At 35.8% G+C, this 14,796-nt stretch overlaps 1 protein-coding gene across 5 annotated transcripts in view; it reads left to right on the top strand.

Moving 5' to 3' along the window:
• The window catches only part of MPP7 (MAGUK p55 scaffold protein 7), a 253,490-nt gene that overhangs the window by 157,290 nt on the left and 81,404 nt on the right, over window positions 1-14,796 (top strand). For 4 of the 5 annotated variants that reach the window (XM_057498334.1, XM_057498336.1, XM_057498333.1 and 1 more), the window contains 2 exons: window positions 11,121-11,198; window positions 13,585-13,665. The exons of the other annotated variant lie outside the window; for it this stretch is intronic. In XM_057498334.1, coding sequence (XP_057354317.1) covers window positions 11,121-11,198; window positions 13,585-13,665 — 159 coding nt within the window. The remainder of the gene's footprint in view (window positions 1-11,120; window positions 11,199-13,584; window positions 13,666-14,796) is intronic. 5 annotated transcript variants of the gene reach the window in all.

The following is a 14,796-nucleotide window of genomic DNA, read 5'->3' as shown; positions in this document are numbered from 1 at the left end:
TTCTCTGAGGGACCTGCCTCATTACAGTATTCTTCACTAGGCTCCTAATCCTATTTTTCTCTTTTCCTATCTTGAGACAATTTTTTTCTCATTGGCCTTGTTTTCTTTTGTCCTACACCCACATGTATATACATCTGCTATATACATACATACAGGGAAGTGGCAGATGGGGTGAGGGATGTGTGATGGTTACATTTCAACCATCTCTTAAATTCCAGACAGGTATGTTTCCAATTATCATAAGTGTTCCTTAGAATGTGGGATTTAATGCTTTTTCTCCAGTTTTGGGGACTAGTCATCAGTTTGGGGGCAAAAAGAAGAAGAAAATTGCATTTACCATCCTCTTAAACTGTGATCTCAGAATGTTCCTGGACGGCTGGCATTATAAGATTCATATATCCATTCATCATTAATTGATAATAATTACAACTTTTGAGCCTCTATTTTATGTGAGGTATTGGGCTTTGAGCAAGGGATATAGTGGTGAACTCCAGGGACATTGTCCCCGGTCTGTGAATTTCATTACTTAGTGGGGACAGGTGTAAGTGGATAAATACAATAAATCTACACATATGGAGTCTGATAAAGGTTAAGAACAAAAAGAATAGAGAGTTATCAGAACCAATAATGAGGAATTACTAATTTTGATCAGATAGGACTGTTAGGGAATGCTTCTTTGTATAAGTGACATTTGAGCTGAGAATCAAAGGTGAGTGTGGGCACCCCCAAGACACAGGAACATTGCTGCAGAGAGAATGCTGTGGTGTAGGACAGACCCTTGAGGGCTTGAGGAACAAACATGAAGTCCCTGTGGTTGGAATTTGGAAGAGAGTGGCATGAAACTGAACACTATAGAAGCTAGGTCTTGCAAGACCCTATCCCTGTCTTTGAGTGCGTTGGCAAGCATATCCTGATCTCAAGTGTAGAGGCAAGCCCTTGAAGGATTTAAATAAGGAAGTAACAACAATTTATGGTCACTATATATTTCCATAGTGAGTGGAATCTGGTTTGTGTCCAAGACTCATTTACCATATTGGAAATAGAATAAATTCCATATTCTCTAACCAGATCCTAGCTCATCTCAAGATTATGTGTTTCCTCATTAACTTCAACAGAGTTTGGGCTTGTGTGCAAATTAATTGAAGTTTCCACAGATGATAGCTGACAACAGTGATAGCTAGCTTTTTGTGGTCTTTGAACTAATTCTGATGATTACTCTAAGGACCCTTCCTTCTAGTTGTTACACTTTTTCCTGGGTGAGGATTTCATTCTTCTCCCCAAGGATAGCACTTTCTCCTTTGGGAGAAAGGCAACTAGAGTGATGGTTGCTTTAAGATGGGTCCTTACACACATTAATAAGCACAAAGACCTACACTTTTCATCAAACCATGCTCTGCCTGTGTACCTCACTGTGAGCATCTTTGCTTGAACTTGCACTTGCTGTGGTCAAAATTAGTTTTCTGCCTTTTCTGTGTCCATCCAAGCTTTCTTAACCCTGCAACCATTGCCTTCATTTAGTTGCTTTTCTTCTTTTACTTTGACTGACTTTAAAGAAATATCAGAGGGGATGGCATTCTGTTTAGTGTCTCTCAGAAGTGCACATTCTCTACTTGGGCATCAGTGGTACCAATTCTGGTTGGATTTTACCTTTGGTATCAATTGTATCTTACATATGTGCACTGTGATATAGTCAAGGGGAAACTAATATCCCTCTCCCATGACTCCTAGCCATAGACCCTAGATATGCAACTTGTCACTTTTTAAGACAGCTCTTCCATCTTTTACTAAGAGACTTTTAGAGCTGTAATGACTGCTTGTTTGGTAAAATGTAAACTACTATACAAATAGGTATACAAAACAGCTGATTGGTATTTGCTATTAACACATGTCCAAGTTCTGTGGTACCAAACCAACCCATTTTCCAGTTATGCTAACATCCACCATCTCCCTGAAAAGGATTTAACAGTTCCCAGTTCTTCAGTGGTCAGTGAATATAAGTTTTGTTTTTTCATAGCAAATCTAATCATTATACAACAAGGGGAATGGAAGCTGTATGTACAAATACTGGGTTGTTTTAAAATGGGACAGTTCATATACTTCTGGATTGGATAATTCAAGTTCAGTTTTTGTTGAATCATAAAAACATTCCAAAGAAACCTTCAATGCCCTGGCTACTTTCTCTGGACCATTGTTCTGGGAACTATAGGAATCTGATCTGTGGAGAAGGTTTTGGGAAGTGATTTCAATAGAATCATTACATGTTCAACCAGAATCAAAAAGTTGATGATTTGTTGCTTTTTATAATTTAGCCTAAGCCTAAAAACTGTTTTTGGTGCAGAGAACACTCTATAGCCATATCCCTTATAAGTATTATCCATCTCTGAGAGGTATTTCAAACACCCTGGCCTGAACTGTAGGCAGAGAAGCACCTTCCTGCTACTCCGAGGGTTTCCTATGCAAAGGCCTTTTCCCCCACTCCTGGCTGTGTTGCTTGAGCAAAGTTACAGCCTCAAAGCTCTATTTATTAACTGGGCTTATGAGCACTCTATGCTCATAAACTCTGTATTATACAGAGGAGGGTCTAAAGACAAAAGTATTGTAAAAATCTCTGTGTTAACCCTGAGAGAGTAATTCCAAATTAGATGAACTGTTATTTCCAACTGAGAAAAAAGCATCAGAATGGATCTCACAAGGCAAATGAACATAATAACTCAGGAAAGCTCAAATATAAAGGTACATAGACTCTCCTCCTGGAAGTAAAAAGTGATTTTTCTCACTTTTTTAAAAAAAATAATGTTTTCACATGGAAACTTGATAATGCTCTTAGAAGTCAGAATTAATTTACATTAAAAAATCAACCCAGCTTTCTACTTCTGACAATAATACCTAGAAATTCTGGGTGCATAATTGCAAACAGTCTTTTAAATGAATTACTAAGCTTGTAAGAAAGAAAGGGAAGATCACTTGTTTCAGAAATGAAGAGTAAACTGAATGCTGTACTAGAAACTGCTTAAAGCTTAGGTTGTAACTAAGGATAGATTACGTTGGAAGGATTGGCCAGAAGTGGGGGTGGGTCACTCTTCTGACGTTTAGACTAAGTAAAGGTGGGGCGTTGGTACTGAGACGTACACATAAAATGGCTACTTTTCCAGGGATACTCTGTTAGGGAACGAGAAGGGAAAAATTCCAACTATCTTTCTAGGGAAATGGCAGAGAATCTGTTCTGTCTCTTCCTGGAATTATATAGGAAAAGAAGAAAATCTAGTTTAAGAATTTATAACCGTGATCTGGTTGGTCCATGGCAAGGAGTTTGAGTTTTTAACCACAAAGTCCACGAGTCCTGAACTGTGAAATTGACAGAGTGGCCAGTGATGGATCAAAGACACCCATCAGAAGCAAATGAAAAGTACCATTGACCCTTGAATCATGTGGGGGTTCAGGACACTGACCTCTGCACAGTCAAAAATCTTTGTATAACTTCTGACTTCCCCACACCTTAACTGCTGGTAGCCTATTGTTGATAACATAATACCAATAACATAAACAATTGATTAACACATTTGTGTATGTTACATGTTATGTTCTTTCAATAAATTAAGCTATAGAAAAGAACGTTTTTTCAAATTATTGCATATCTCCAAAAAATTTTCACAGTATCTTTATGAAAAAAATCGGTATGTGAGTGGACCTGCACAGTTCAAATCCATATTGTTCAAGGGTTGACTGTATTTCTGAAATGATAAATACCATCAACCTAGGACTCTATCATATGACACCCACTGAGGATTTGCTAACAGCCCAAATTACAAAACATTTGAGAAAAGTTGACTCTCAGCTATAGTCTGGAGGCACCACAAATAGCAAGATTGATCTAAGCACTCTATATAATAAAACAATCATATAGCCTACAAAATGTTTAAAATTATATTCACTGTGAAAGAAGGTTTCAATCACAAGAAGAAAGAAATGAGGTGCAAGGGAGAACAGAAAGGTTTGTAAAAAGAACCAATTTGAACTGCAATAATGAAAATAGAGTCATTAAAAAAAAAAACCAAAAACCTCTGTGGATAGGTTCCTCAGAGATTAGATATAGTTTAAGAGAGCAAAGTGAATTGGTAGATAGATACCAGGAAATTACCAGAATGCAGAGAGAGAATGAGGTTGACATGCCACATTGGTTTTTCAGAGTGTGGGTAGCTAGCAAGCTGACCCGAAAAGCCTTTTAGAAGAATAAAGGACTAAGAAGTTTTGCCTTACTAAATGTAAGAGTGTAGATAAAAATACAGTACAAATCAAGGAACAGAATAGAGAGTTCAGATATAGGTACTTGTATGTGGAGTTTGATAAATAATGAATATTACACATCAGTGGGAAAGGATTAAATGATGCTATCCTTTTGGAAAAAGATTAAGTTAGAGCTCCTTGTGAGTGTGAGTTAAGAGTTTAGTATGCAAAGTAAAACTGTAAAACTTTAAAGAAGTTACAGGAAAAATAATGTTAGGATAGGGAATGTTTTCTTAAGAAAAACAGTACATAACCCTAAGGAAAAAACTAGGTATATTTGGTTATGTTAAAATAACTTCTATTTGCCTAGGGCTACTGTAGCATTTAAGGTACATAAACAACTGACATATAGTCCCCAAAATGTAACAGTTTGGGTGCAATAGGATTTTGTTTCCCCACTCAGTAATCATTTAGAGGGATATGCCAGATTGACATGCTGCTCTCCTCTATCAGATATTTTGGAGACCCAGGCTCCTTCCATCAGGTGGTTTTGCTGCCTCTTAAGGCCTTGTCAGAGTCTGCAGGCAGCGGTGGAAGAGAGTATGGAAGAAGCATTCTGATGTCTTAAGAGGCCTCAGCCTGGAAGTAGCACTTAGAACTTACACTTCCATTTCCTGCTTGACAACCGATCAGGTGTATTAACCTAACTGCAGGGCAGGGGAGCAGGGGGACAGGACAGGAATGTAGCTCTTCACCGGGCAGCTGCTTTCTTGCTACAGTTCAGTTCAGCAAAGGGGAGAGCTCAGGCTGGGGAGCAGCTGCCTACCTCTGAAACTATTACGAAAACACAAGTTCATACACTGGAGAAGATACACAAAAAAGGGTGATGCCATTACATGCCCACTTGGTTGGTAAAATGTCTGATAAAACCAAGTGTTAGCAAGGATATGGGGACACAGGAAACACCTCGAGAAGTCTACTACCATGCATGAAGGAGTCGTGTGAAAGGATATTCAGTAGCAGAAATAGCTGTGGTGTTTCTCAGTTAAAAAAATGGATCTGTAAACTATGGTTAATTAACATGATGGAATATTATTCAACTTTTAAAATGAATGAACTAGATCCACATGTATCAACCTAGATATCTTAGTGCAGTATTGAATGAAAAAATCTAGTTGTCAAGGAAACAGTGCCATTTATATACATTTAAAAATAATAGCATATATGTTTAAAAGTATGAAAAAGTGTGCAGGAATATAGCCAGAAGTTTCAGCATAATGTTTTTTTCTTGGAGGAGAAAAGGATGGGAGAATGACTCTTTAGCCATATCTCCTGTGATTTACTTCGTAAGATATCTGAAGCAAATATACCAGGTTAGCATCTCTTTAATTTCTATGCTCAGTAAGCAGTTTATCATATTTTCTTTATTTTTAAAATAATTTTAAGTGTATAAAAATGGAACATCAATAATTAAAACATTTCAAAAGTTTAAAAGTTGAAGAATGGAATGTTATATTCAATGACTAAAATGAAAATGACCCCATGAAAAGAATTCTGGCTTTCCTTATCATTAGAAACAACAGAGGAATGGGAAGTAAAGATGAAAAGTGGGAGAGGAAAGCACATAATTTCATTTCTGATTTTATATTGACTAGATAGCTATTCCTTTATGGTCTTAATGCCGCTAGTAGCCCAGGTGGTCTGAATGTGCCTGCCCTAGATCACGTCCTCTTCGAGTGAGTGCTAAAGCACAGGTGACTCCTGAACAGCATAGGTTTGAATTGCATAGGTCCACTTATGTGTGGATTTTTCAATAAATATGTTGGAAACTTTTTTGGAGATTTGGGACAATTTGGAAAACATTTTCTCCTCTCTAGCTTACTCTATTGTGAGAATACATTGTATAATACATAAAATATACAAAACATGTGTGAATCACTGTTTACATTAATGGTAGGGCTTCCAGTTAATAGTAGGGTATTAACAGTTTACGTTTTGGGAGGAGATAAAAGTTATATATGGGTGTTTTAACTGTGTAAAGGGTCAGCACCCCTAACTTCTGTGTTGTTTAAGGGTCAACTGTAATGGCAAAAATTAAATTGACAAAAATCTGTTCCTTTTCAGCTCAACTAAGGAACAGTGAATGAAAGAGGGACAAATACTTTAACTTGCTTAAATAAGTCAACTACAGTTGTCCTTTCATATGATGTATGTCCCCTTTTTTCTTTCCCACATCACCTTTCTGAGTAGAAAGTTTAGATCACTTACACTCTTGCCTTATTTTTCTTCCAAATTGACTCTGAGCATCTCCTGGAGTGGGTGTTTATTTTAGTCTATAATTTAGGAATGAATAAAATTCCAAATAGTTTCCCTTTTCTTCTGTTTGCCAATAATTTGTATGATACATATGACCTGAGTGTTATGTAGGGCTGGGTTACATGAAGAAGAAAGGATTGAGTTAGAGCTCCTTGTGGGTGTGAGTTAAGAGTTTATTATGCAAAGAAAACAAAAATGGCAAAACTAATCTAAAAAGCAGTTCTTTGAAAATATAGCAAAATCCGTGCCATTTAACTCATGAAGGGCAAACATAGAGAAAGCACAAATACAACAAGTAAGAAATGGTAATTAAGAAACACATATGTAGTAGAGGAAATTCAAAGACTTCCTAAGAGACTATTTTGCTTAAGTAGATTCAGATAATTTTTTAAAGCCAGATAAAAATGAGTAAGTTCTAGGAAATAGTATTTTTTTTCAACTGACATGAGAAGAGAGAGAAAAACGCAGATGGAGAAATTACCATAAAACCAATCAGAAGAAATAAAGTTGGGGGATAAAGCGACCCTCCAGAGTGTATCAGAGCCAGCTGGTTTCTCAGGGGAATGCCATCCAATATTTAAGGAAGATATATCCCAGCAGTATTTAGATGTTTTCAGGGCGTATAAAAACATAGAAAGTTTCCATCGTTTTAAAATAATGAATTGAGCATAACAATGATACCAAGAGCCAATAAAGATAGGACTAGAAAAAACCCTGCCACTCTGTTATAAATGTTGATGCAGAAATTCCAAATAAAATATTAGCCAATGGAATTCCACAGCCCATTAAAAGAAAAATATACCATAGCCAAGTGAGGTTCATTGTGGGAATGCAAAGCTGGGCCAGTATTTAGAAATCTATAAATAGAATTCACTACATTAACTGGTCAAATAGGAAAATGTGTATGCTGAAAAACACTTCGTTAAATTGAACATTCCTTTAAACATTCTTGGTACATTTAGAATACATGGATACTGGTTTCACATGGTAATATATATCTATGGCAGTATAGCTGAAATTTGTCACAGTAGAGGCAGGAATAAGACAATGTCAGCTCTCATCAGTCTTATTAATAATTTTTTTTTTTTAAGAAAATCAACCAAGAGAGATCAGTGGCGTAAAATTGCAGAGGAAGATGGGTAGCGTGTTGTCTCTGCTCTGTTTCGTTTTCAGTTTCTCCTTCTCTTTGCGTTCCTTTTTTCTCTTGAGCCACTGTTTTTTTTTTTCTTTTGGAGAAAGATGATGCTTATTAACTTTCAAGGAGGATCTTAGCCATTACAGTACTTTGATTTTTTTATCTGCTCACAACATAGCATGTAATTCCCAGCTCTTCTTGTGCCATGGGTCTTATAATACTCAGAATTCCCTTCTCCCCTGTTTTAAATAGAGGAGGGGTGTGTGTGTGTGTGTGTGGTCTGCACACACATGCCAGTCTGGATTGGGTACTGTTAACATAGCAAAGATTCAAACTTTTGAGCAGTTAAGTTTTCAGTGCTTTTTAATGCTCGTAATAGTAGTCACGGAAGGATTTTATATCTACAGTTCATTCCATGTCATTCAGCTAACCACAATTGGGGTTTCAGTTTATGTCTACTCACCATGGAGAGGTTTAGAAGAAATGATTCCATTGACACTAGTGAAGCTTTATTTATACTTTCGTTATTGAAGCTTCACTGAAAACAATTTCTACTGTATGTGTACTAAAATTAGATTATTGGCACCAGATTCCCTTATAAAAATTAAACATTTATTTTCAAGATATGTCTAAATAAAAGTTAATTATAGCTTATTGTATAGGAACTGGTTGCATATAGAAATGATTTTTATTTTAACTAACTTTTTCTGACTATAAATGTATTTATAGAAAACAAACCCTTATGGACATACACATATGCACTATTTAATAGAGCATAAATGTATACACATTTTTTGAAATGTCATTTTTTCTCAATATTGTATTTTAAATACTTTAGTGTGCCATTCTTTTTTAGGATCTTACTTCTGAATAACTGCATTATTTTTCTATCATATGAAATTAATAATCCTAGTCTCCCTTTCTCTCCAGGCTCCTTTAACTCCAAACTCCTTTCTTTCCACTTTGGCTGCTGTCTTACTGTTCAGGAGAGAAAAATATGAAGCACACTTTTATTACATAGTTGACTCTACGAAGGGAAATGTTTAAAATAAATGAGATCTTGCAAATTTTGTTACACATATTTAGTAATATTTGTCTTATTTGCCTTATTGCAGTTAGGCCTGATCTTTGATATATATTTGTCTATTGGATTCCAAAATGTTACTACTCAGGGAAATTTGCCAAACTGTATCAGAGTGAATTTTCCTGTGGTGTAAAGGCAATTCACAGAGTATTCAATATAAAGCTATGCCATGTTATCCAGATGAAAACCTCTAGTCTCATGTGGGTATTTAAATTTTAGTTAATTAAAATTAAAGAATTCAGTTCCTCAAGCTACAATTCAAGTGCTTAACAGCCACGTGTGGCTGGTAACTATTGGACAAGCAGATAATAGAACATTTTCCCTATCCCAGAAAGTTCTGTGGGACAGCCTTGAGGTGAAGTCTATACATGTTACTTGTTTATTATATTAGAATTTTAAAATCACTTTTGTTTTTAATTTTCTTCCCTGGTATTATAAATACTAATGAAAATCAGAATTTTTGTCAATATTCTTGGAAATAGCAAACAACTCAAAATTATTTAGAATCATTTTTACTTTCCTACCAATGTAATTGTTTAAATTATATACTAGATAAAAACACATCATCATGGGGTTGCCAGTATTTGGAAATTACAGAAGAACATTTAAAAATTCTTGATACAGTACAAAGTCCAGGGCTGGGCAAGGTAGGGTGGACTCTTACATCACTTGGGTGAAGATCTAGAGCAGGTTGTGTGGGTAAAGGAGCTGTTTATTTTTTGAGGACACTCAGAAGAAGCAAATTAAGTGGAGAAATAATGTATTTGGGGCATGTAATTCTAGGTCATAATCAGAGTATTATAAATTAATCTAGAAAAATTAGGAACCATGGGAAGAAAAAATAAGTGGGAAGGATAGAGAGGAACCATCAGTAACCCTGTAGTCATTGAAAACAGCTGCTAGTATTATGTATGCAGCCTTCTTTCTGTTCCGTGCTTGCTGCGGGGAATGAGGTCAGTGAAAAACACAGATGAGATGTTGGTCTGAGAGGCAGACAAGTGGAGTGATTAATAAGAGTTCTGTCTCAGGGCCAGATGGCGTTGAGTTTTAAATCCCAGCTCTGCTGCTTACTATCTGTGGGACCACAGCAAGTTGTTCAACTCCTGTGTATCTGTTTGCCTTTATGCTTGAAAATTTGTTTATTATGCTAACGTAATAAATGTTAGAAGGTTCCAAAATAGGAAGTACAAATGTTGCCCAGGTCTTTCTGGTAATACCATAAGTGTTAAAATTCTTTCCCTGATGCTTTCTTTGCATTATGTACCAGTTTGCCAACAAGGTAACAGAATCTTTTCTTAGCAATAGCATCTGGCTAATCAAAATAAAATCCATCTTCCAGACTTTTTACAAGCGAGTTGGGTTACCTTGAGTATAATTAAAGAGTATATTCCTAGATTAAAAGGAGGAAATTCTGAGATGCAATTGTCTTTCATATGTAAGGGGGGTTTCAGTTTCTTCAGCTACAAATAAGAAGAGGCTAAAGTAACTGCCAAGTATAAAATTTTAAGTTCCTATAGAAGAGGTGAAATAGATTAAACTTAAGTGCTGATAGTTTTGTATTCTCCAAAGCCTCTTTCTTTTCTCACGTATAGTATGTGATTTTTTAAGCAACTCAGTTTGTTTTAAAATGCATGCAAATATATTCTTGCCTTCATGTGTGTGAGGTAATGATGGGAAACAAAGGACCAAATTATTTTTAATTTATTTTTTATTGATCTATTTGTATAAATGAATATAACTTATTTTTATTAGTATAATTTTACTTGTTTCACAATATGGAAAATTATTTTTTAAGATAAATAGCATGAGAAATGTCTCTAGTTGTAAGAAATCCCATTGTTTCTTAGAAATTTGAATATAGGGGGAAGTTGACCATTTGACAAAACAGAGTAGTAAGTCAAAGGAACAGTATTCTCTGGGAGGCGTTCCTGGAGTCCCGTCGGTGTGTTGTCTGCAAGTTCACTCTTGGGTATTACATAGCAAACTGTCAGAATGTGGCTGCCAGTTTACCACTTTGCTTCAATCATAATTTCTGTTTTCAGCAAGAATATAAACTACAACTGATACTTGAAGTATTGCAGCACTATGTTTCAGAAATGATAGATTTTATGAAACTAACATGATTATTTGGGAGGAAAAACAAAGGTTTAGCTTTTATGTGATTTGATAATGATTTTTTCTTTCCATTTGAAGTCATGGAATAGATGGAACTATACACACATTTGTCATCTGTAGGTTTACAGAAACATACTTTTTGTTTATAAGGTTCAACAAGTCAAGTTTCTCTATAATGATGAAAATATTTAAATGTCTCCGGTTGTTCGCCAGCAGGTGACTTAGACGCGCTTGCTTGTCTCGCAGATTCATGAGAAGCTGCACAACTATGAGAAGCAGAACCCCAGGCCCGTCCTCCCCGGCGCGGCAGTCCTGGCCGATGACGTAAGTGCGCCCTCCTGCGCTCGCGGGCACGCGTCTGCCTGGCGGGCTTCTGCGGGGCTCAGCCTGGCGCGGACGCGTGTGATCCTGGGAGCGGAAACCCCGAGAGGCTGCCGCTGTTTCGGGGTCCTGTCATCGCTGAGTTTAGGCTGATAGAATGTTGATTTCCATTCACTTTACTGTTCAAAAAATGTTGCTTGGAGATACCCTCTTGTTCTGCCTTGGTTACGACGTAATAGAAATTTGGGGCTGTAACTTCATGAGGAGAGAGAAGCTGTCAGCTGTTAGGGTTCTGACAAAATCACAGGCAAGAGGAATGCTTTGGAGAAATAAAGACAAATGAGAGCTCTACTGCAGACAGCCCTAAAATATGACCGATGCTATAGGAGTGAGGCCGATGAAATACACAAAAGGACAGGATTGTTTGTAAAATGGTTTATAAGGCACAGCAATGATTTACTGAGATTAGACCTTTCCAAATTACTTTCATAATCAAAAAATAAATTTTAAAAGCAGTTGGCATTGATGGAGTAGTTAATTTCCTGTAGCTATAATTTTATTTTAAATCTGAGGAAGGAAACTCATTTCTGTTTCTTAATGTTAACTTTCGGACTCGGATGAATTGAGCACACCTGGATAAACTATAAAGGGTCCCAAGCAGACGAGAAGCAGGTTTAGTGTGAAGGCTCTTTGTAGTGATAGCCTGTAGCCTTTTGTGGCTGTTTAATTTTTTACTTTGTTATGATAAACAGACTTGTAGTCCAGTCTTCATCATGGTCGTATGTATAATAAAAACAAAAATTGGCCTTCTTCAGAGGTGGTGTTCTTTGATATGTATGTTTTATTTTAATTTAGAAAATCAAGTATATGTAGTAAATCTACAAGTTTTGTGCTTTTGGTCTGGTCCCCAAGGAATTTCCCCTCCATTTTTATCTACAGAGATAGATTACAAATTACAATGATGTTTCAATATATATGTTTTATGAGGAAGCTTACCTCTGCATTACTGAACCAAATATATATGTGTATATATTGAGTTCTATAAATAGAGTTCTACTAGTAAGCTGCATTTGCCACTTGAAAGTTCTAAAAACCAGCTTTAAAACAGTGACTGTTGAGGGTTTGGGGAAATACTTATAAAGTAATTGGGGTCCAGTCATATTATAACAATTTGCTTTTTAGAAAAATTGGAGACTATGATGCAAATACGATAAAGTGTAGCATTTTGTAATGCACCGGAGCAACATATTCAAATATTTTTAATATATTTTTTAAAAGATACATATTTTATTTTTTATATCATATATGTAATTACACATTAAATGGAGTGCAGTCTTTTTCAACTTTTGTCAGTCAAAAATTAGTAAAAATGTTACCTTGAAAAAGTGAAAGCTTTTTTGAAATACAATCAATGAATATACTAATTTTAAGTGATTGTATTTTTTGTGTATATATTATACTCTTAGAAAAGTCCTTTTGTGTAAACAATTATTTTTAGATTGGTAGAAGTCATAGGAAAAGTGGAAATTTCATGTAATGTTTCAAGAAGGGTTTTTAAATGAAAACGTATGTATGTCATATTTGGAATCCTGAACTACATATTTCATAATTCTAATCTTTTTTTCTATTTGAGCCTTGCTTCTTATGAAAATTATATGATCCTTCCTAGCCTAAAATTGAATCGAAATTTTGAAAGAAGCATCTCTTAAGAATATGAGGCAGGTTCAAAGTTCCAACCGTTTCTTTAGCCAGAAACAGCAAATGGGGATTCTTGGTCATTGTAGTAAAGTCAGCACTTTTTGTTACCAGAGTAGTTGTCAACCTATTATAAGTCATTTTATGATTAAACTGGCTTATAATTAACAGACTTCTTAGTCTGTGTAGGTAAACATAATAAGAGTTTCAGACCATGTGCTCTATTAGAAGCATTCTAGTTCTTTTACTCCAGCTCTAAACAGCAAGCACTGTGAGTTTTTGGAAACGCTGTAGATTTCATCACCTCATTCAGAGGTTTTTTCTTCTTCTTCTTCTTTTTTTTTTTAAAATAATGTCAAACCTTGATACAGTCCTTTTTACAAATGGTCCTTTATCTGCTTGCAGAAGACCATTCCTTAGATGAGATGCTGGGATTTGCCCTCATTGTAGTAAATCAGAGGTGATCTGGCTGGTAATGCTTCCTGGAGCTGTCCTCAGCTGAGAGCCTGGACTGGGAACTGGGCTACCAGGAGTCTAAAAAGAAGAGCAGTGATTGATAGTTTGCTTTCTCTCTTGCTGACTTCTCCTTAGTCTCTGGAAAGTAGCAAGATAGATTCTCAGTTGTCACGCACCACACTACACAATGCTGTTGCTATGCTAACTGGTTTTTGTGTCCATGTGATCTCCTTTGCAGCTGGCTGAAGAGCTTCAGAACAAGCCATTGAACAGTGAGATCAGAGAGCTGTTGAAACTACTGTCAAAACCCAATGTGAAGGTGAGGACATGTAATGAATATGTTCCAAAAAGGCCACTTTCTGAGACTACAGATGAATTTTGTTTCAAACATCAATTTTCAAGTAAATGTATTTTCAAACAGTGCACACATTTTAATAGCCTAAATCCAAGTAGGCAAAAAAGAGTTCAACTTTTTGATGATAGTGTGACAAACTACAAAATACTTTAATTGGGAAGCTTGGAATTTAAGGTGGCAGATACAGTGTTGCTTCACTTGGCTTGTTAATGGCATTCTAATGTATTTCACAACTGTATCTATTTGTCTATATGATCATTTCAGCTTTCCACTTCCCCTGCTTCCTACCCATCTCTGTTCCTGTTCTGATTCAAGTTTTAATATATCCTACCTTTCACAGAGCAGAGCAGTTTCCCATTGTAAAATGCCAGTAAATACTGGTAGGCAGATTATAGTTCTTACCTTTTCCTTCCAAGTGTATCACTTGTTTTTCCTCCAAAGGTGTTACACTTGGAAGGAAAAGGTAAGAACTACCTTTTGAAGGTATTTTGAAATTTTGTTATTCTAGGGTCATCAATGCACTAAATCCTATTATCTGTATATTTTGGACTTGATGCTACTATAATTGTCTGTAAAATATTGTTCCATGAGTCAAAATTACATGTCTGAATTATATAATCATGTAATTAAAAGAATCAGTTATCTTATATGATGATTTCTGTTAAGGATTTAGAGACTGTGGCATGAAAATTTCCTCCTAGATGCCAAAACTGGTTCCTACCTTCCTTGAGAAATATCCTTTGGAACTATGCTATATATGGTCTTAAATTGATATTCAAAAAAGAAAGATGATGTGAAATAAAAGATGAAGTGAAAACATGCATGGACTGTAGTTCTAATTCCTATAAGTAAATATAAGTACATGAATGTATTGCTGTAAAGAGTAAATGGACTATGGTTAGTAATGTGGTAATAATTGACTTGTAGATATAGAGGAGATTGGTTAAATTGTAGTTCTAAAGAATAAGGATCAGATTAAAGTAGAATAGTTGCTTGATAACTAAAGACAATGTGCATTGAAAGGTTAAGAGCTCAGAGGAGATCAGTAACTAAAGAACAGCCTGAAAATTTCATTGTCTTAGTCTGCACATGAGA

Source organism: Manis pentadactyla, chromosome 3, assembly GCF_030020395.1.
Source record: "Manis pentadactyla isolate mManPen7 chromosome 3, mManPen7.hap1, whole genome shotgun sequence".
Lineage (NCBI taxonomy): Eukaryota > Metazoa > Chordata > Mammalia > Pholidota > Manidae > Manis > Manis pentadactyla.
The sequence above is the reverse complement of the archived record's forward strand: the minus strand, read 5'-3'. Positions and strand labels throughout refer to the sequence as shown.